Source organism: Patagioenas fasciata, chromosome 2 (assembly GCF_037038585.1).
Source record: "Patagioenas fasciata isolate bPatFas1 chromosome 2, bPatFas1.hap1, whole genome shotgun sequence".
Classification (NCBI taxonomy): Eukaryota; Metazoa; Chordata; class Aves; order Columbiformes; family Columbidae; genus Patagioenas; species Patagioenas fasciata.
The window spans coordinates 18,430,812-18,452,231 of NC_092521.1; the positions used below are offsets into that span (position 1 = coordinate 18,430,812).

At 36.6% G+C, this 21,420-nt stretch overlaps 1 protein-coding gene across 5 annotated transcripts in view; it reads left to right on the plus strand.

Moving 5' to 3' along the window:
- Nucleotides 1-21,420, plus strand: part of CSMD3 (CUB and Sushi multiple domains 3) — a 637,009-nt gene that overhangs the window by 522,821 nt on the left and 92,768 nt on the right. For all 5 annotated transcript variants that reach the window (XM_065830155.2, XM_071803847.1, XM_071803848.1 and 2 more), the window contains 5 exons: nt 4,166-4,262; nt 5,176-5,280; nt 11,201-11,319; nt 13,468-13,537; nt 15,123-15,239. In XM_065830155.2, the coding sequence (XP_065686227.1) occupies nt 4,166-4,262; nt 5,176-5,280; nt 11,201-11,319; nt 13,468-13,537; nt 15,123-15,239 (508 nt within the window). The remainder of the gene's footprint in view (nt 1-4,165; nt 4,263-5,175; nt 5,281-11,200; nt 11,320-13,467; nt 13,538-15,122; nt 15,240-21,420) is intronic.

The following is a 21,420-nucleotide window of genomic DNA, read 5'->3' on the forward strand; positions in this document are numbered from 1 at the left end:
TACATATCAAGGAACCATGGTACCAAGTTTTATAGGTCTACTCTTGGTTCAAAATATAACTGCTCTAGAAAAAGAATAAAAAAAGAGTTCAGTTTCTCTAGGTAAAGATTTGATTATAAGAAACAAGAAAACCATTGTGGACAGTTTTTAGAAATTATTCTATTGTGTCAACAAAAGTTTTTAAAGTAGCATGAGTTTATACTTTGCAAATTTATAAGCACTGAGATAAATCTCTTTTTTTTTGTTTTCAATAACTAAAATACTTAAGAAAAATTTAAAAACTATGGAAGAACACAGAAGTAATTGCAAATATGACCTAAGACCATACATAATAACATTTATGATTTCAATTTTCAAAGCTGCCAATGTCCATTAACAATAATATTGAATAATTTCAATCAGTTCTGAGATTGATTTTGAGCAACACTACTTGATTTAAACAGCTGACTAAGTTAGGATACTTTATTCTTTCTGTTTCTTATACAATCATTAATCTAAGTTAAACAATTAGAGGACAGTTCAGAGGACTTAAATTAGGCATTCTTTGGTGTCCTGCCTTACACAGTCACTGTTGCTTTTTCGGAAGTGCTTAGCTCTTATCATTGGCTGCATTAGGTGATTAAATTACTAACTTTTATTTCAAGTTTTGTGTTTAATCTGCATGATATTGTGTTGCTCCAGAGTGATAATAAAAAGATATACTTACTGTTTGCTTTTTTTACTAGCTCTTCTGCATTTTCTGGTTAAGATAGTGACTACTTTCTATTTTCAGCTACTAATAGGTGATTGATTAATTTATACTTGTATAAATGTAACGTAATGACAGCAGGGCAGTCTCATAGGCATACCTGTATGATTGTAATTAGACCTGTAGAACGTTTAATTGTCAATGAAACAGAACAGTGATGAAGTGCAGTATTCATGCTTGATCCTTTGAATCGTATTTGATTTTTAGGGCTAGATCTGAGGAAGATAAAGTCCATTTTATAGTAAATTGAACACAGTTAATGCATGATCAGTAAGACAGAGGATACACCAAAAGTCATAATACCATTTTTACTGTTTAATTTTTCACACCTGAGCTTAGCGTTATATCTACTAATGACATAAAAAATGGTATCAGAGTTGGGTTTTTTTCTTTTTTTCACTTCATAGGAAATAAAGAACAGAATAGCGTATTTAAATATGGAATTATTACTGTGAATATCAGCTACTTGAGGCAACATTTGAAAATTTATTTCATCTAACCTGAGAGTGCATGTCAAAGCAGATATCCAAGATACTGTGATAGCTAATGTTTTTGTGTTTATGTAAATGCATAAAATATCTGGACATTTTCCTGACCAATATTTATTCTTTCAAAGTAACAAAGACACTTCACCAACTTTAAAGGAGAAGAAGATAATTAATCACAAATGCATATTCCTCTGTGAAATGTGTAGATGAAATTTTAGACTATTTAGGTAGAACAGCCATCAATGTGTATGATTTCATTGTGAATTTGGTTGAAACAGTGTGATCAGATGTAGATGCTGATCTGCCTTGTATCAAACAAAAAAGCAAACATTTAAAAGTACATTTAGGTAAATATGAAGTGTGCACCCAAAGCCTGCCTTCAGGCACCTCACCTAAATGCCTTATATCAGGAAATTAATCTACCATGGTTCCTTATAATGTCAGGGCAGAAAGGACCCTCAAGTAGATAATTCAAAACATCTAATATAGACTCTGGTTCTGAATCACTGCCTAAAGGTATGTCTGTCTGTTTATTGACTACATGGGGAGGTCAGAGCAACTAGCATCAGTTGCATTAAAATAGATATTTTAAATTATGTGGTTTATGTTGAATATAAAAACCGCAGTCAGCAGCAATCTGGCCCTGAAAACACATTTTAAAAAAATAGATAATTTGAAATTTGCTCTGAAGGTTTCCTAGGTGTCTGCACTTCCAATCCTGTATGTCTTCAGAAATACTCCTGACAGAGACTACTCCCATAAGTTTCACCTAAATCTCTTGTGAATCAAATGTAAGCAGTTAGGTCTTGCAGTCTTCTGACAGACCAGAACCAGTGGGCCTCCTCTAAGTATCTAAAACATGCTAACAGTCATGGTATCTACATTGCTTCACTTAAAAAAAAAAGAAAAAAAAAAAATCCTTTGGCTGTAAGATGTGCCCACTTCCTATAAAAAAAGTAGTGTTTAAGGTCTCCATCCAAGAAATTGTAGCGAAACGAAATATTCCTTTTACCTATAAGAAAGTCCAAGTAATATATTTCACCTAGAAAAATAACTTCTTCCCTAGTTGTACTGGAACCAGTGTTTATTTCTTCTGCTGAAGGTATTCCATTTTGGAAAAAATTAAGAATAATGGAAAGAGAAGAACAGTAAAAGAAGCATTATTCTATAACTTAGTGACTAAGGTACCCCTTTTTGAGGGTGTTAGAGATTTTATCCATGCTTCTGTCACTCTTTATATCCTTTACATTAAACAGATGTGTCACTAAAAAAAATGTCAGACCCTGCCCCCTGAAAAACAGGAACAGGAACCTGGCATTTCTTTACTTGATGTGGAGTACTTTCACTATATGAGAATAGATGTATCCTCCCTCTTGCAGTCTATCTGCTTACAACTTTGCATCTCCTTATGAGTGGAAGAATGTTGTCACCTCTGGGGTCAGTACTGGGGCCTGTATTATTTGATATATTCATCAACGATTTGGATGAGGGAATAGAGTGTACTATCAGCAAGTTTGCTGATGACACCAAGCTGGGAGGAGTGGCTGACACACCAGAAGGCTGTGCTGCCATCCAGTGAGACCTGGACAGGCTGGAGAGTTGGACAAGGAAAAATTTAATGAAATATAACAAGGGAAAGTGTAGAGTATTGCATCTGGGTAGGAACAACCCCAGGTTCCAGTATAGGTTGGGGAATGACCTATTAGAGAGCAGTGTAAGGGAAAGGGACCTGGGGGTCCTGGTGGACAGCAGGATGACCAGGAGCCAGTACTGTGCCCTTGTGGCCAGGAAGGCCAATGGTGTCCTGGGGTGTATTAGAAGGGGGGTGGTTAGTAGGTCAAGAGAGGTTCTCCTTCCCCTCTACTCTGCCCTGGTGAGACCACACCTGGAATATTGTGTCCAGTTCTGGACCTCTCAGTTCAAGAAGGACAAGGAACTGCTGGAGAGAGACCAGCACATGGCAACAAAGATGATGGAGTGGAGCATCTCCCTTATGAGGAAAGGCTGAGGGAGCTGGGTCTCTTTAGCTTGGAGAAGAGGGGTGACCTTATTAATGTTTATAAACATATAAAGGGTGAGTGTCATGACGATGGAGCCAGGCTCCTCTCGGTGACAACCAATGCTGGGACAAGGGCTACTGGATTCAAAATGGAACACAAGAGGTTCCACTTAAGTTTGAGAAGAAATTTCTCAGTAATGGTAACAGAACACTGGAACAGGCTGCCCAGAGGATTTGTGGAGTCTCCTGCTCCGGAGACATTCAAAACCCACCTGGATGCCTTCCTGTGTAACCTCATCTAGGTGTTCCTGCTCCGGCAGGGGGATTGGACTAGATGATCTTTCGAGGTCCCTTCCAATCCGTAACATTCTGTGATTGTGTGTGATTCTGTGAAGTGAAGTGAATTTTTGTCTTTGGCTTGTAGCATGATAGTGACTGCTCCTGCTTAGGAGATGTGTCCATGTTGAAGGTAGCTGAATACAGGAGGTTGCTCTTACCTGGAGGCAGAATTGAATGTGGCAAGATAGAAGCAGCAATGTGTATTGCTGTCGGACTGTTTTTAGCCCTGGATAAATGAGTGAGAATCACAAAGAAACTGCAGTAATTGATGATACTATGTTTTGTCTTCCCCTCAATGTCATGCAAATAAGGGAATCATATTTTATACCCAGTCGATTTTACTGGTTGTGTAACTCCTGTCAGAAGTAATGCGTGATTGTCACTAAAGGTCACAGGATTTAGAACTCTGTTGGGCAATTAAATATAAACAATATTGTTCACTTAAGATGATTTTCCATTTGCTTTGACAGTGAGAGCAAGTCACAACTTTTAATGATTGAAAGCAACAGAGGCTACAATTTACAGTCATCTTTGTGCTTGAATACATAGGGGAAGAAGTTTATATCCTTTACCTCACATTTTTGTTCATAGGTGCAAGTGGTGAGTTTTGCCACAGAACACAACTGGGATTCCTTAGACTTTTATGATGGTGCTGACAACAACGCTCCAAGGCTTGGAAGTTACTCAGGTGACTGAGAAGATTTTATAATAAATGTTTCACATATCCAACCCTATATTGTAAACACACAGCTCTTTCTAGTTCTTTCGTGTGTGTGTGTGCACACGTGTGTTTCTCCTATAATTAACAATAGGTAGTATTCTTTCCATTTCAATCAGCCATCTCTCAGCACACTTCCATAAAGCTGAATACTTGAAAATGTTAGAAATGAAATAACATTCAGAGGATCCCAAAGTAGACATTCATTAATCTTATTGTTTGTCCACTCTTACAGCAGGGTCCAGAAAAGCAGACCTCTAAAAGACATGCTTCTTGAAATTGTGCATGACTAAAGGTTGCATTCTTTATCCTTATTTTAGATAAAGAAGACAGTTCTGTTTGCCTTACTTTTTCTTGTTTCCTTTTATTTTACTTCATTCTTGTGTACAGAATGTGATCACAGACAATAAGATTGTTGTCTTGTATTTTGCTGAAACACAAATAAATAATCAATCACATTTCTAAGAATAGCCCTAAAAATATGTTCAGAGCTGCTTGATATATTTGACTGTTATATTTAAAATTATTTCAGTCACAGGATTTGCTTGTGCTTTTATTTTGTGGATAAACTTGTATAATATAAACTTGTAAAATATATATTTATATTAGACTTTGCTTCTCTGAGTGCCTACAGCTCACATCTCTGATATTGTGGCGCACCAAAAATGTATTAAAAATTTTATAAGGGCAGATATAATATTTGACAGCATTCATGATGACAAACCATGGTGTAATTGGTTATGTGACCTCCCTACCTCCCCCTTCCATCCTCTCTCCTCCCTTTCCTCCTTTTTCTCTTTCTTTCTTTTTATATACACATGCACATTTAGGCATTTAGTTCAGTTTCCGTGCATTTCAAAAATATTTTAATTTCTCTTTTCAGGAACAACCATACCTCCACTTCTCAACAGCACATCAAATAATCTGTACCTAAATTTTCAGTCTGATATCAGTGTTTCAGCTGCTGGATTTCATCTTGAGTACACAGGTAAAGCAGAAATGTTCAATTAATTAAGAGCTCTTGCTGGTGCTAAACATCAGGTCTATCTAAACCATATGAAAGGGGTATTCAGTCCTATTGCACATAATGAGATACATACCACCATGTCAAAGGTATTGGTAAAATCCTCACTCAATTCCAAGTGAAAAAAAACAAGCCTGAATTGTGTACTGTGAGGACTGGGAAGTTTAGTTTGTCTTGCTTTCACATTTAGTTTGGTTTTGCCCTCTGAAAACCTTTTCTGAGCATACAGCAGCCAGGAGTAAATGCAGACATGCTCATGGGACGATCCAAATACCAAGACTGGTATTTATATTGTTGGTCCAAGCAAAATCAGCATCTCGATTTAGGGGATTTCAATTGAACCTCTTTGTCAATTAAAAATAATTACTGTTTCTGATATTGAAGAAAAATATTAGCACAAAAACACACTTAGGAAAAACTCACCTGCAGGTGAGTGACACCTCCCCACACACACACTTTTTTCTTCTCGCCAACACTACACTCTGTCCCTTTGGTGAGGCAAGGGCAGTGCAGCAGATTGGGTCAGTGTCCTGTGGTTCTGATGGTCCCTTTAGGGTCCCACCTCTCAGTACTGTCTTAGGTGGACACTTGGGCTCCAACTCCTGCTCAGCCGTCTGCTTTGGTTGCAGCCTCTGCTCAGTCATGTCCTTCTCTCTGTCCTCCTTCTGCGAGGTCTCCTTTCTCCTCTTGTTCTGGCCTTGTTTCTTCTCTTGGTGCTTACTGCTGTTTCTTAAATACATTTTCACAGATGCATGTAATATATGTACTATATAGTATGTATTTTATATGTATGTGTTGGACAAAAAAATTAATCACTCTCAAAAAAAATGAGAAAACGAATAAACTGAAAATAGCAGCTAAGCTTCTTATCAAACTGACAAATGCTCAGAGGTTGGTGAGAACACAGCAGAATTATTTCAAATGGTTTTATTATTGCTGAGTACCTCACCAGCAGAAAAGGCTATAATTATGAACATACTTTCTGTCTGAATGAGATCGCATTAGTCGACTGATAGGAATTCTGGCAATCACTAACAATTGCTGTGCAGTTCCCTCTGCTCATATTGGTTCTGGTGTCTGATTTGCATAATTGTGTCACAGTTATTTCTTGTCAGTTTTACAGTATGCAAATCCCATGCTCTGGTTGTCTGATTAGCCAGTCAGAGAACATGGCCTTGCAAAATTGCTGCCTGATCACTTGTCTATAACTAAGCATTAATTATAGGTTGGAATTATCCTGCTATTTCCTTGAAATGCAGATACTCTCTCAGCTGCTATAAATTTCAGAGCAGAAAACATTGCAGGGAGGTATGAAAACAAAGTAAAATGAGACCGAATCCAGTGAAAGTGAAAATTCTTCTGTGTATTCCTACATATCCAAATAACTGAAATGTGTAGTGTATTGCTGGTATACAACTTTCACCTCTATAATAAGGAATTCACAGTATATAATTTAAAATATTAGTCCATGCCAAGAACAAAAGCTATATATGAGTGTATGGATTTATACAAGGGAGTATGTGTGAATCTGTACATATGCAATATATTTTCTGTCTGAGTGCATAAACCCATAGTATATGCCAAAAATTTGTTATTCAGGAAAAAGTAGTGATATCCCTCCGTAGATACCAAATTAATTAGTAGCTCAGTGAAACACTCTACAAAATTAAATCACTTTTCACGTGCTGGTAATAGAAATATGTAATTAAAACATCATATAAACTTCAGGATGGAGGCAAGGAATTGCAAAACACTGTCTAAACCTTTAATATTTATTGAAAACAAATATAAGCTTTAAGGGCAAAAATTTTGCTACAAGTAAAGAATTGTGACTGGAGAGAAGGCACATCACAAGAAGAGCCAGAGGCCACAAATGCATTTGCAAAGAGCAAGTTTTATTTTAGTTACCTCTACTGGGGGCTCTCCAAAGTAGTACCTAAGCTCCCATGCAGAGGTAACACAAGCGGGGATGCAAGCGTTGCAGCAGTTCAGCCCTGATAAGAAGATCACTGGGCCTGCTGAGCTCACCTGTAATTCAAGGCTTCAGGCAGGCACAGCCTCCTACACTTTCTCACAACAAAGCAGAAATCTCAGACATAGTGCTAAGTGTCTAGAGTTTCTCACAGGTCTATGTTATCTAACACAGAGGTTCTACTCATCAAGCATACAAGGTCAGTAAAACAATTAGTGTGATGTATCTGCTTTTTCTACAGAGAGCTGCAAGTCACTTGAGCATATTTACATTTAACCAATTTCCTTGCCAATCTTCGCTATATTCCCATACAACTATGATAACTGTTGAATTAAGATTTTCTGTAATACATTATATATGCTCTAAAATATACGTAAATCATTGTGTATGTGTGAGAATCTTGAAATAAAATCTATGGTATTCAAGGTACAGAACAGGACTAAGTGACCATAATAGCTCCATAAAACCTGTAGAATACATAATCTATGAATTGAAATTTAAAATAGAGGTACATTGTAACTAAATTCCTACACTGCAACTTGCAAAATAATGAAATTATTTTGTAGCATAAATGTGGAAAAATGTAAAGCACTAGGCATTCCTGTTTGTTTACCACCTTCTGGCTCACACCACAGAACTAAAGCATGGTTTCAGAGCATGCATTCTTGATTCCTGTTGTGCAAAACTAAATAGGAGTGTGTACTTCAATGTTTCTAATAATGCCTTCATCCACTCCAGTACAATAAGCCTATGGCACCATACCAACTAAAGCTAATGATAATAAAACCCTGTAGTTTACCGCTTAGTATGGATCTTGAGTCCTAAGCAACAGCTGTTTCAGTCTGTAGATCCCTGTCTATTATACTCTGCTACTCACTGAGAAACACACAGTCTCTATTATCTGTGGACTGGAGGAAGGTTTTATGATTTCTTTTTTCATCTATATCTTAATTTTTTTTTATCAAGAAGAGACTATGGAAAATTCTGCATTGGGCTGAAGCAAGAGATTAAGCTAAGGGACAGTAGTTTCTCATAATTGCTGGGAAGGAAAACAACAGAAACTGTATCTTGTTTATCTTCTGGACTTTTGTCTCTTGCAGTTTTCTGCAATGGAGAGACAGTAATTTTTGTCAGGATTCTAGGACTCACAGCACTGCTATATTTCTACTGAAATTTCTCCAGAAATGCATTGTTTAGAAGAGAGCTCGCTCTCCTCAGTTGTCCTGGTCATCTCTAACTCTCAGTCAAACTTTCAGCTCTTAAAGTTGTGATTATGTTTTTAGATATAGTAAATAGAAAGTAACAGCAACATCTCAGTGTCAGAGTTTCATGCATTTATTGCATTGCACTGACTATACTGACAGAGGTCATTATGAGGAGTCAACTATATTTAAGTCTTAGTATCAGTGAAAATCACATCAGAGTTAAGTATTTATATGAAAGAAATTTTCACCTGAATTAGTCCTAAACATTTTTTGTTCAGTATGCAATGTATCTTCCAAGTCTGTTTCATGTATTCTAGGAGACACAAGTCTGGGGAGATGGGCACCCCTCTTACCAAAATGACTGCTTTCTCATGTCAACAACGTGTTTCTGTAAGAAGGTTTCATTCTGTTTCATTTCCAATATCTTTTCATCCTTTATCAATAGACTTCTCACACTGGTCAATCTGACTTATATTTCGAAGTCCTACAAAAATCCAAATGCACTTTTTTAGATAAAAATAAAACAAAACAAAAGGAACTTTATTTGTTAAAGAAATATTTTAAGACCAAGTCAATGATACTTTGACACAAGGAATTAAGTATTCATGTTCTAAAACTGAATAGTGGTCTTATTAATAATCTCTTTTCTAGTATATTTCTTTTTTCTAGTATATTTTTACTTCTTTTTTGAAGGCTTAATTTCTTATTATATTCATGGCATGCATTTTATGCATTCTAATAGATACCTTAAATGTTAACATACTACACAACAACTGAAGTATGTCAACAAAGAGCAGCACAGAATGGTTTGTTAATGTTTATATGTTAATGTAATTGTTAATGTTAATATATTTTTTTGCCACTATAAATCTTAATTTAGTCACGATTTTCTCTAATTGAAGTTTTCCTTATTAGGTAACTGATTATGCTGTGTAAGTAGTAGTAATATTCTTGGAGATTAGATGAGTTTTTCGGATTGCCTCATACAAAATTTCTATAATATACAATTTCTATCTAAAATTAGTAAAAAATGTGACATTCTCATTTTCATTCTAAAATACAATACCTAGAAATCTATTTATTTGAATTGTCTATTGTATAATTCTAACATCATAAATACTATAACATTTCAATAAAATTACAGTAATTAAAAAAAAAAGGCTATTATGTTAAGACTTATGCAGTCCCAGTGTGCGTTATCCGAAATTTCATTGATAGTTATTTGTATTTAGAACCATAAGAGCTGATGGAGAAGGGCGAGACAGCATCTACTATCTTCTTTTTATTTATATACATAATTCTTCCTATGTAAAAGTTAGAAGATACTGAAAGTGTTTTCAATGAATGCCTGTGTAAAAATCTCTTTACTTTTTATCCATTGGTCATGAAAGTATAAAAATCTAACACATCACACTGAGATAGTAGTATAATATGGCTCAAAGTACAAGTCATGAACCATCACTGACTCTGTCGATAACAAAGAGTATGGCAGTACTCCTACCTTTATACAGTCCTAAAATTACAGTCAGCCCTTTGAAGGCAACTGCAAGCTTAAAATTTGACACCCCTGCATTATGGTTTATGAACACATTTATGATTTCACCTGAATAAATATCATGACTAAATTAGCCCTTCAGCTGGGAAGGCAGCAACCTTGTTACATTTGCTGAAAGACATTGTAGATAGATTATGAGCCAAGTATTACTGTTCTTTTCACATTTGTACTTTGTACATGAGCTGGATCATGATCTAGATCTCTGAAATATAAAAAGTGGATCTAAGCCCGTAAGCCATTTTCAAAATAGATTCTTTGATGTTCTTTTGGTTTGTAGTTTGAAAAGAGAAAATAAGAATTTTAAAGGTAAAACCCATATGTTATGTAGACATAGGTTGCAAAATACTTGTTTGCATCAGTTTCTACATGTCAAATATGGGATCATTATGGGATGAGTAACTATGTGAACAATATATACAAAAGTATTACTGTCATAGACAGGGAACATTACATCTTCTGTAAACCTGCAGAGGAGAGTCCTGAAATAAATACAAACTTTTTTCAAAGTAGCAACATTCCTTTCCATACAAAGTGATGCAAGCCAGTATTGTATATCATTGAAAATATCTTGTTGCTAAATTGTGTAAGCTCCTTAATACCAAAATATAAAATTAAAAAACCCAACAACAACAACAATGAAAAGAACACAACAAACAGAAAGTCAGAGGTGTGAAAAATTGGATGCAGTTGAGCAGTTATAGTTTGCATTGGTTTTCCTATGTTTTACACTTGATATGGTGTTGGTTAGCATCCACAGGAACAGGTGCTGGGAAAAGAAAGGGAGCATGTTCCCAGTTTTGATTATGCAGACTATCATTAGGAATGAGGCTGGAGGTGGAAATGAATGAGTCTGAGCCAGGAAGTTTATAGGAGACTTTGAGTTGAGACTGCAGATTGTTGGGAAGTGTTTGTTGCCACCCTGCTTATTTCTTTCCTTTTCTTTTACTCAGTAAAGGAGGTTTTTCTCCCTATATAACAGTTGTTCCAAAATAATATACCACTTGCTTGTCCACAAACAAACTGTTGGTACGCAAGAGCTTCCTAAACATATCAGTACACTGGGCCTATATTCAGTGTACACAAAAGTTCTATGTGAATCTAAAGACAGATTTTATGTTCCTTAGTATGTCTAAACTTCTAAATTTTTCACAGCTATAGGTTTGGACTCTTGTCCTGAACCACAGACCCCAAGCAGTGGGATCAAAATTGGAGATAGATACATGGTTGGAGACGTGGTGTCTTTCCAGTGTGATCAAGGTTATTCTCTTCAGGTGAGACAAGTGTCCAATTTCAAATGATCCCTTTTAGTTCTTTACCATGGTTATGTTTGAGTCTGTCTATATGAAATGAACACTAAATTCTTCAGGGGTTCTGAAGCTTGCAGGACTGGTAGTCTTTTCTGCCAAATATTAAATTAGAAACTATCTAAATATTCCATCAGAAGCGTGTGGCTCTGTGCTTCCTCTGTATTAGTGATTACAGATGTTATTTATTATTGATGGCTTCTTTGGTATGCATAGCTGAGGTCTGAAGTGTTGGCATATTAAGTTAAATCACTTGGTGAGCAATTATCAATAGTTCTCTATGTACAGGAGGAAAAAGAAAGTAAATGAAGAACAGGAATAAGAACAAACAAAGGGAAAAGAAATATTATTTTTCTCCGTACATCAGATAGTGTCAGTTACTTTTGTTCAGTATTTTTTGGGATTTTTTTAATTCAAAAAGGTTTTCAAATATGGGGGGTTTTGTTGCCAAAAAAATTTGCTATGCTCCTGCATTAGTAAAAAGGTATAACCAGGGGCAATGAAGTGATTGTATATTGTGTCTAATTTTCCTCTTTGCATTACTGAGCACATATAACCAGTAGAAATCTATCTGCCTATGGGAAGGTCTTGATAATATTTTCAAAAATTTGTACAGTTACACTGTAGAATCAAATCCAAAACTGAATATTGTTTCCACTTGAGACACTGACCAAAAAGACTGAGGTTTCAATCGGTAGGTAACTATTTTAAACTGTTTTTTTCTCATGAGTAACTGCAGACTCTGTAGTCTCCACCTTAGCTCTTTGAAAGAGTAAAAAGAGAAAAAGCAATCACATTACCTATGCATAGTAAAAAAGCAAGGGAGAAAATGCCAACAGCCTTCTAGCTTTTAAAGAATAACTGAAATGTTCTGTGATTGCAACTCTGACAATAACTACTGAAGTTTGCTTCTTATGTTACCTGATTTTAGCCAGTCATTCTTAGGAACAACCTGTCAATGATTTTTTTCTTCTTTGTTTTAATTTCATACTTAAATACAAATGTGTGAGCAGACAACCCACAGTAAATGGCTAAAATAAAGAAAATGCAAAGAACATTGTAGCATAAAGTGTGCAAACACAGATGTAAAACCTCTTCCCTTCGTATTGTTCTTCCGACTTATACAGTATGATTTTGTCACTTTATTTTTTTCTTCTAGCAATGAGCGAATATGTCTACTTTCACTTTGCAGAAAGTGTGTTTGTTTTTCTTCTAAGAGAGAAAAATAATGGATTGCAGATTGATGAATCAATAATTCACGGTTACCCTGGGTGTTTTAGAGATGCTTGCTTCCCTCAGATACTACAGACTCTGAACTGATAAGGAGGTTTAACGTGAAAAAATAAGTTTTCTCTTTATATGAAGGTTGGACAAACACGTTAAAAGCTACTAATTTCTTTCTAGTAGGTTATCTTAAGGCGTATACTATGTGGTTTTGCAAGGTATCCCAGGTACAGTTTTCTCTTAAGATTTTTCATTTTTGTTTGCTGCCTCTGGAAAATAACTACAATTACATGAGGCTTATGACCAAAACAGAGGGTCACTCTGGTGAGTCTTGGAACTTCTCTGTAACAGGTTGCCTTGAAATCACGACACCTCATGTATTGTAAAGGGAAACCTTAAATATCTCAGCTTTTGACAACTTAAGCAAACTCTTTCAGGGGAGAGGGTAGGGAATGCATTTAGAATATGTATGAGTTTGAAATGTAAAGTCAGTACTCTATAGTGTATATAGTTAATACATTTTTATCATATTACACAAAATATGCATATAAATACTATGGAAACATTACTTCAATTAAACCTTTAGTTTCTAGACCCTTAGCTTATAGCAAAGCTGATACAGAGTTCAGCTGGATACTGTTATACCATTAGAAACAATATTAAGGACATAGACACAATTCTCTAGTGGTCTAACCGTCTCATATTTAAGATTACAATCTTCTCTGTTGTGCTGAAGGCATGATGAAGTTCACAGTGTACAATATCAACATTATACCTTATTGTGTTTTACAAATTTTGATGGTATTTTAAATCATAAGTTATTTTTTGAGATGTTAGTGATGTGCCATACATTTTTTATTATTTGAATTAACAAATGTTGTGTCATTTCAGGGACATTCACATATCACCTGTATGCCTGGACCGGTAAGAAGATGGAATTATCCAATTCCAATATGTTTAGGTATGTTCAACTTATACAAACTTTCTTAAATATGCCAAAACGAGAAAGCCACAGAACTCAAAAATAAGAGACATGTGTAGAGGAAAGAATAGGAAGAACTTAATTAAAGGTGAAAATGATCAAATTAAGATGAAGGTTTTTAAACTATACTACACATTCATTTTGGCAAAGCTTTTCTGAAATGTCCAATCAGAAGAGGAAAGAACTAATTACGTTCTAGTCAGAATCTATCATCAATTCACTATCAGTGATTAAGACCTCCAAAGATCTTTGCAAACATAGTTAATATATTTATTAATCATTTTCACAGCAGAGTGATGGCTATTACAGAAAATGCTAAAAGAGAAATAGCATTACTTTTTCATCTCTAATAAGTTCAACATAAGGCATGTCTACCCAATTTCAAAAGATACATTACTTTTCAAATTAATCTATATACATTGCCATATTAATATTGTTAGAAGAAGCACTGGAAGCCTGCCAAAACCAAAATGAAACATCTGAAGTGCATTTAAATATATTCTCTTTATATGATGAATAAATGTGAGGGATATAAAACTCTATTTGTTTTCTCTTTCACTGAACAGAAATGCCTTTTGTTTGGGTTTCCTAACAGTGAAAGTTACCTGTTTTTATAATCTTGAATGTATGAAAAGTAGGATGCTTCAGATCTCATTAAAGATTATGTACTTTGCTTTTCTTCAAGACAGATTACACATCCTCTTGAGATGCCTCACATAATCCTGTTCTTAATCCTATGAGGTATTAAAAAGATCTTATGAGGTACTGAACTCCCTCATCTTAGAATTTATAAATATTCAACAAGATTCAGATATCTGCACAATTTTTTAAGGAGTCAGTCTTCAGTTTTCGACATTATGAATTAACGTATGTCTAGGAAGTCTGAAGACAGAGATGCTGTGCTGAAATGTTTGAGATTTTTCTTTTCCATTTTTTTTTCCTTCTATTTTTTGCAAGTAATGTTTTTAACTGTGTTTCAAAGGATGTAGGAACTGTTAATGGGACAAAACTGTTAAGTAAAAGTTACTTTATTCACTGAAAAAAAAATAAGCTCAAATATGGTTTTAGTACAAATTCTAGGAATATGTGTGTGTGTACATTTTCTAAGTCTGTTTATTTTAACTCATTTTTAGAACAGTAGGATATAACTGCAGTTTTTAAAAGGCCTCCTGAAATATTTTAAGTAGACAACCTTTTAAAAATACAATATTATATTATTCCGATGCTTCTTTGCAAACTATTGTGAAATTGTTTTAATGTTGATGTGTGCTGCTTGGCTGTTCCCAAAGGTGGTTCATGCAGACTGAATGTGGCATAAACATCTATTTTCTTTTTCAGGTACATGTGTTCCCCACAATAGATTCAGTACCTACTTGTAAATTACTTTGTTACAGATATTTAGTAGTAGAGGAAAGTTTCTGTATTTTCTGAAACAAAAAACCTGTTTATTATTATAATTTTATTAGTGTCGGAAGGATCTTCACTGTTCTGGATTAATTTTTTAGCTCATTCTACCCCTCTGAAAAATGTCTTTGCTTTCTTTCTTTATTTATTTTTTTAACAGCACAATGTGGTGGTGGTATGTCAGACTTCAGTGGAGTGATCCTCAGCCCTGGCTTTCCTGGAAACTATCCTAGCAGTTTGGATTGTACATGGACAATAAAGCTACCTATTGGTTTTGGTATGTGATCTTTCATGGATTAAATTTTTTGAGGTTTTTATGGATTCAATCAATGAAAATAGATTTTTAAATATCATGCATATATATTCTGTTATAAATATATATATAAATATATATAATATATATATAATATAAAGAAATTACCAAAGAATTAAAAGGAAGATATACTAAAATTTTCTGATAACGACAAAATTCTTTAATTAGAATTAAGCACAATTTTCTAACTTAACATGCTTGATTTATTTTTGTGTGATCATAATTCCCCCCCAAATAAAGAGCAAAATCTTTATTCAAAGTTAGCCATTACAGTTGTTCCACCCAATTTTTTAATGCTTGTGGCACTTTCATAAGAGCATGTGCACTTGAATTTTTTTCTTTATATGTTAGTTCAATAACATGCTGTTTTTTCAGATGTTACTCACTGTTTTCTATTTTATTCTTGCCATCTTCTGTCATTTTCTTTACTCTCTGGTACAGAATTTCTGGGTCTTCTGTAGTAACTGAATGTGATATCCCAAATAGTTTTCCCTGCTACATCTGTTCATATTCTTTCTGTTCTGCTTTTAAAATCAATTTTGTAATCTTTTTGATTAGAAGTATAGTCAGCCTGGTTCACTTACCATTTAAATGAAAGCCAGTTGTTGTGCATCAGTTGTTTAAACTGAAGAATATTGACATTGACTCAAAGAATCTATCTGTGGGAAACACAGTCACAATATTCAAGTCAATAGGTTTGTGTTTGTTTTTTCATTTGCTTGTTTGCTTACTTGCTTTTTTGTCCACTTGGGGTTGGTTTGGTTGGTTGGTTGGTTGGTTTTTTAATAGCATTTTATAGAAATAGCATTGATAATTTATTTCTTTCATTACCTTGATTTTAGACATCTTAAAGTGACAGCATCTAGTATTTAATCATGAATCATAATGTTGTCTAGAATCTTTAGATCCCATGCAGATCCCTGCTAGTTTTCCAGTTCATGTGTAGAAAAACTAAATACTTCTTTTTCTAGGAGAAAACTAAAACTGCACAGATTGAAATATGCTTGACATTTTTGACCATTTCTAAACAAGGTATCTTTAAAACTGAATTGAAAATTAAAATTTTATTGTAAAAATTTTAAAAATGACATCCAAAAAAAGTGATGGCTAAAAATGGTTTTAGTGATGCTCTGGTTCTAGTCCAGCGGAGGCACATACATCTGATTATTTTGAATAGTGAATAGAAAAACTCAAAAGCACCATCAGGAGAACATTCTAGAGGCTTTCAATTCTTTAAGTTTTTGTAACAAGACTTTTTCCTGGTTAGAAGTTACAGTTTCTAAGCTTTTCCACTTTGTGTTAGCTGATGGTGTAATCTAAATGAGTCACACTATGTTGATTTCAATCAACTTACAAAGTTACTTTATACAATTTGTTGCTATTCTATCCGAGATTTATTGCTAGATTTTATATATAACCATGTGAAGTACCTATTCAAGAGGCAAAAAAGCTATGGAAAACAAAAACAGCCTAACAAGCATAAATCTGAGACAAAGAGGCAAGTGCCACAGTCTGAGCAGAGGATGAATAATTCAGAAGACTACTATGGGTCTAGAACTTGTAGAGAAAGACAGTAGAGTACAGAGAGCAAAATGATAGGCATACGTACAATATAACTTGTTTTGTATCCAACGAAGTGGGCTAAAATGACAGTAAGATAGCATGAGTTGGCAGTTATCAATGAGATTTTAAACTTTGGAAAGTGTTTTAATCACAGGATCAAATAAAAGGCCAAGCCTACAAATATCATGGACATATGTCAAAGAATGACATAAGCAGAAGTTTTCTTATCACATGTAGGCTATCTTCAGATAAAGAGAGACAGAGATATTCAGAGTTAAAGTAATTTAATTATGCACCAAACTTTTTTCTTGTGGCATATGAAATGTTACATACTTCAGAAAACCGTTCATAAACTTTACGTGATATCTGGGGAGAAAGCTCTAAAAGACAGTGAAAAATACTACTTAGTTATTACAGTTTAGCAGTTACAAAATTATTCATGACTTTTCAATAATTAATCTGACATTTTATCTTTTCGTTTCAAATTTATAGGAAGTCATGTTGATTGTCTTTGCCAGAAACACCAGTGGGACTCACTCACCTTCTTAATGAAAGTACTCAATTATCATTCCACACTTCACTTATTTCAGACAAAACATAAATTCTGATTTTTTGTAACCTATCTAGAAATATGTATAAACAGGAAAACGTTTAAAGAATCCTATAGGTACTCAGCTGCTGAGCATTTTCTTCTCATCCTGCCACATAAATGTTGTAATATATCACCTAGTTAAGAGAGACAACTTACTAAGGGGTAGGAAGATACCTTTTTTTTCCTTATTGAATCAATGATCTGGAGGATTGGATGGAGTAGACCCTCAGTAAGTTTGCAGATGGCACCAAGTTGGGTCAGAGTGTTGATCTGCTGGAGGGAAGGAAGGTTCTACAGAGGAATCTGGACCAGCTGGATTGAAGGGCTGAGGCCAATTGTATGAGGTACAACAAGGCCAAGTGCCTGGTCCTGCAAATGGGTCACAACAACCCCAGGCAGTACTACAGGCTTGAGGAAGAGTGGCTGGAAAGATAGCTGGTGGAAAAGAGCCTGGGAATGTTGGTCAACAGCTGGCTGAATATGAGCCAGCAGTGTGCCCAGGTGGCCAAAAAGGCCAAAAGCATCCTGGCTTGTGTCAGAAATAGCGTGACCAGCAGGACTAGGGCAGTGATAATCCCCCTGTACTTGGCACTGGTGAGTTTGCACCTCAAATCCTGTGTTCAGATTTGGGCCCTTGGCTACAAGAAAGACATGGAGCGAGTTCAGAGGAGGGCAACAAAGCTGGTGAAGGGTCTAGAGCAAGGGTGTTAAACTCATTTTCACCAGGGGCCACATCAGCCTCAAGGGCCAAATGCCATTTTAGGACTATATAAATGTAGAAGTAGCCTTGGAAGGCAACTGTGAGGCTGGTGTGGCCCCTGGTGAAAATGAGTTTGACACCCCTGATCTAGAGCACAAGGCTTCTGAGGAGTGGCTGAGGGAACTGGGGCTGCTTAGCCTGGAGAAAAGCAGGCTGTCTACAACTATGTGAATGGAGGTTGTAGCAAGGAGGGTATTGGTCTCTTCTCCCAAGTAGCAAGCAATGGGATGAGAGGAAATGGCCTCAAGTTGTGCCAGGGGAGCTTTAGATTGGATATGAGGAAAAATTTCTTCACTGAAGGGTTTTTCAGACATTGGAAAAGGCTGCTCAGGGAAGTGGTGGACTGACCATCCTTGGAGGTGTTTAAGAGACACGTAGATGAAATTCTTAGGGACATGACTTAGTGCCAGTGTTATGTTATCAGTTGGACTTGATGGTCTTGAGGGTCTTTTCCAATCAAAATGATTCTATGATTCTATGAATCAAATAATCAGAAATTTCATTCCACAAGATCATCATATGGCACAATGTGTGTACGAGAATTAAAAAACTGAACTGCAGGTTTAATGGGAGAAGTACTGATGAGTGATGGTTAGATAATATCATTTTTTGTGTCTCAGAAATCATATACATGTTAAGAGATGTAAGGAGTTTGAACCCTTCTGCTCCAGCCACTCCAGCCCGGGACACTTCTGCTCAGCCACTGGTGCCCAGCCTAGTGTCCAGGGACACAATGTTTCTGCTCAGAGCGGGGGACATGGCTGCCACTTTCCCATTCGCAGATTCAAACAGTATCAAAGCTGAGCACAGACTTGCACACACAGAGGACACTGACATGACTGGTCACACAGACTGCCACAGAGAAGGTGCTGCCTTCAACGACACAGGACTCACAAAAAACACTAGCGTGGGCAGCCGTATCCCCTCCTCCTCTTGGGCTGGCAGAGGCAAAAGTTCACTAGTGCAGGCACACACACAACACTTTCTAGGTTCACAAATACACACATTTATGCATCCCTTGAGTGTCCGCCCAGCACCCTTGTCTGGATCTCAGGCATCCTTACCTATTTCACTGGTCCTCTCCTTGCCATCCAGTCCATCTTGATGCCATCATACCCACCAGCTAGTCCAGTCTGAAGTTTGTTAGCAGATGACACATGGGCAGCCCCCCATATCCCAGGATTGGAGAGGACATAGACGCTTGCCTTCCCAGTAGCCAGCACCAGGCACTTGTCCTGTGACCCACAGTCCTTCTCCAGCTGCCACTGCTGAGCTCCTTAGTCACCTCACTCACACAGCTCTCCCCAGTAATTGGTTTTGAGAATATACACTATTCCTACCCCAGTGGTTGCAAATTAAAGACCCTCAGATGCCAGGAAAGACCCTCTCATGTACTTCAGGCCAGGGACACCAACACCTCTGCTTCTGACACCAGTGACTGGCACCTAGTCCATTCATGCTGATCCCCCCATTAGCTGAAATTCTGGGCACAAGGTCTGTAGAATCATAGAATAGTTTGGGTTAGAAGGGACCTTTAAAAGTCATCTAGTTGAATCCCACTTCAATGAGCAGGGAGATCTTCAACTAGGTCAGGTTGGTCAGAGACCCTGCAGGACCCTCTCTAGATCCAGAGAGCTATGGCTTCTCGCTCCAGTAGCTGACACCACAGGCTGCAAGGCACTCACACCCCTGGTCTGAATCCTGCAGCCGGCACCAAATTCCACTCAGAGACACAGATCCCACCAGTAGCTAGCACGTAGTCCTTGTAGCACACATACATAAGGTATAGAGAGTGAGATTACACAAAGACATATTTAAGAAAAGACATGAGATAGTTAAGAAGATATGAGATGATAGGACTGACTGGTGGTCAAGTACAGAGCTCAGCCAGACAAACGTACTGACCCTCTCCATTCTAGATGCACCCAGCCCCTTTTATACCCTTTCTGCCTACCCTCATCTTTGTTCCTCCCTGCTCCCCTTTCCCCTACACATCCTCTCAGGGGTTTGTATAGGTCTGTCAGTTCCTGCACTCCTCCAGATGTGGTCCTCCTGATTTATACTCTTATTAGTTGCAAAGTCCTGGTTGAACTTCCTGAAAGTTGTGCTTGTAGTTTCTCGACAACCCATCAATTAGTGTGACTGACAAGGTTTGTTTTTTGTCATTGGTTCCACATGTTTGCTTTGTCAGTTCTGTGTCTTTGTATATTGGGCAATCCGAAACACAAATACAAGCTGAGTGGAGAACAGATTGAGAGCAGCTCTGAGGAGAAGGACTTGGGGGCTGTTGGTTGATAAGCTCAACATGATCCAGCAATGTGCACTGGTTGCCCAGAAAACCAGCCATACGCTGGGCTGCATTGAAAGTGTGACCAGCAGGTTGAGGGAAGTGATTCTCCCCCTCTACTCTTGTGAGATCCCACGCACAGTACTGCATCCTGCTCTGGGACCCTCAACATAAGAAGAACATGGACCTGTTGGAGCAAGTCCAGAGGAGGGCCAAATCATTTTGTGATTCTATTATTGTAGTTTCTGGTTTCCCTCTTTTCTCTTGGTTTCCTGGTTGATAAAGTCCCTGGTCAGATAACCTCATTAGAATATTCTCACACTCCCACTCAACCTCATCAATTAGTGTGTTTGATCAGGTTTGGTTCTCATCACTACCTCCCTCAGGTTTATGACCCTGCATGTTCTTGTTTATGATTTCCTAATTTTCTTATTTTCCCTTCCTTCATTTAAAAATGTCCTTGACCAGATACCCTTAGAGAAGCAGACACTTTCCTTCCACTTACCTTTACAATATATATAAACCATATTATAAGCATAATTTTTACTGCCTCATTTTTTCATCTACATGTGTTAATATATTATCAGCTGAGATAGATCAGTTTATGTGAAATGCAGCTATCTCTGACAGAATTCTGTCACTGTTTTCTTCCAGGTGTGGCACACAAAGCATTTTTTTCTTTTAGAAGAACTGGAGACTATTTTATGCAATTTAAAACGGGAAAGACCTCGCTAAATTAAATGTATTCTATGTTCATAGCTGAAATTTACCCTAAATGCACAAACAATAAACTTTGCCAAAAGGTAACATATAAATAACCTACAGTTCAAAGCCTTAGATCATGTTAGTATTCCAGTGCTAGCATTTTTTTCCTTGCCAGCCTCTCAGAATTAGTAACGCATCAGGAGAATCAATGCTTCAAACTGAAATTGGTGGAGTGCTC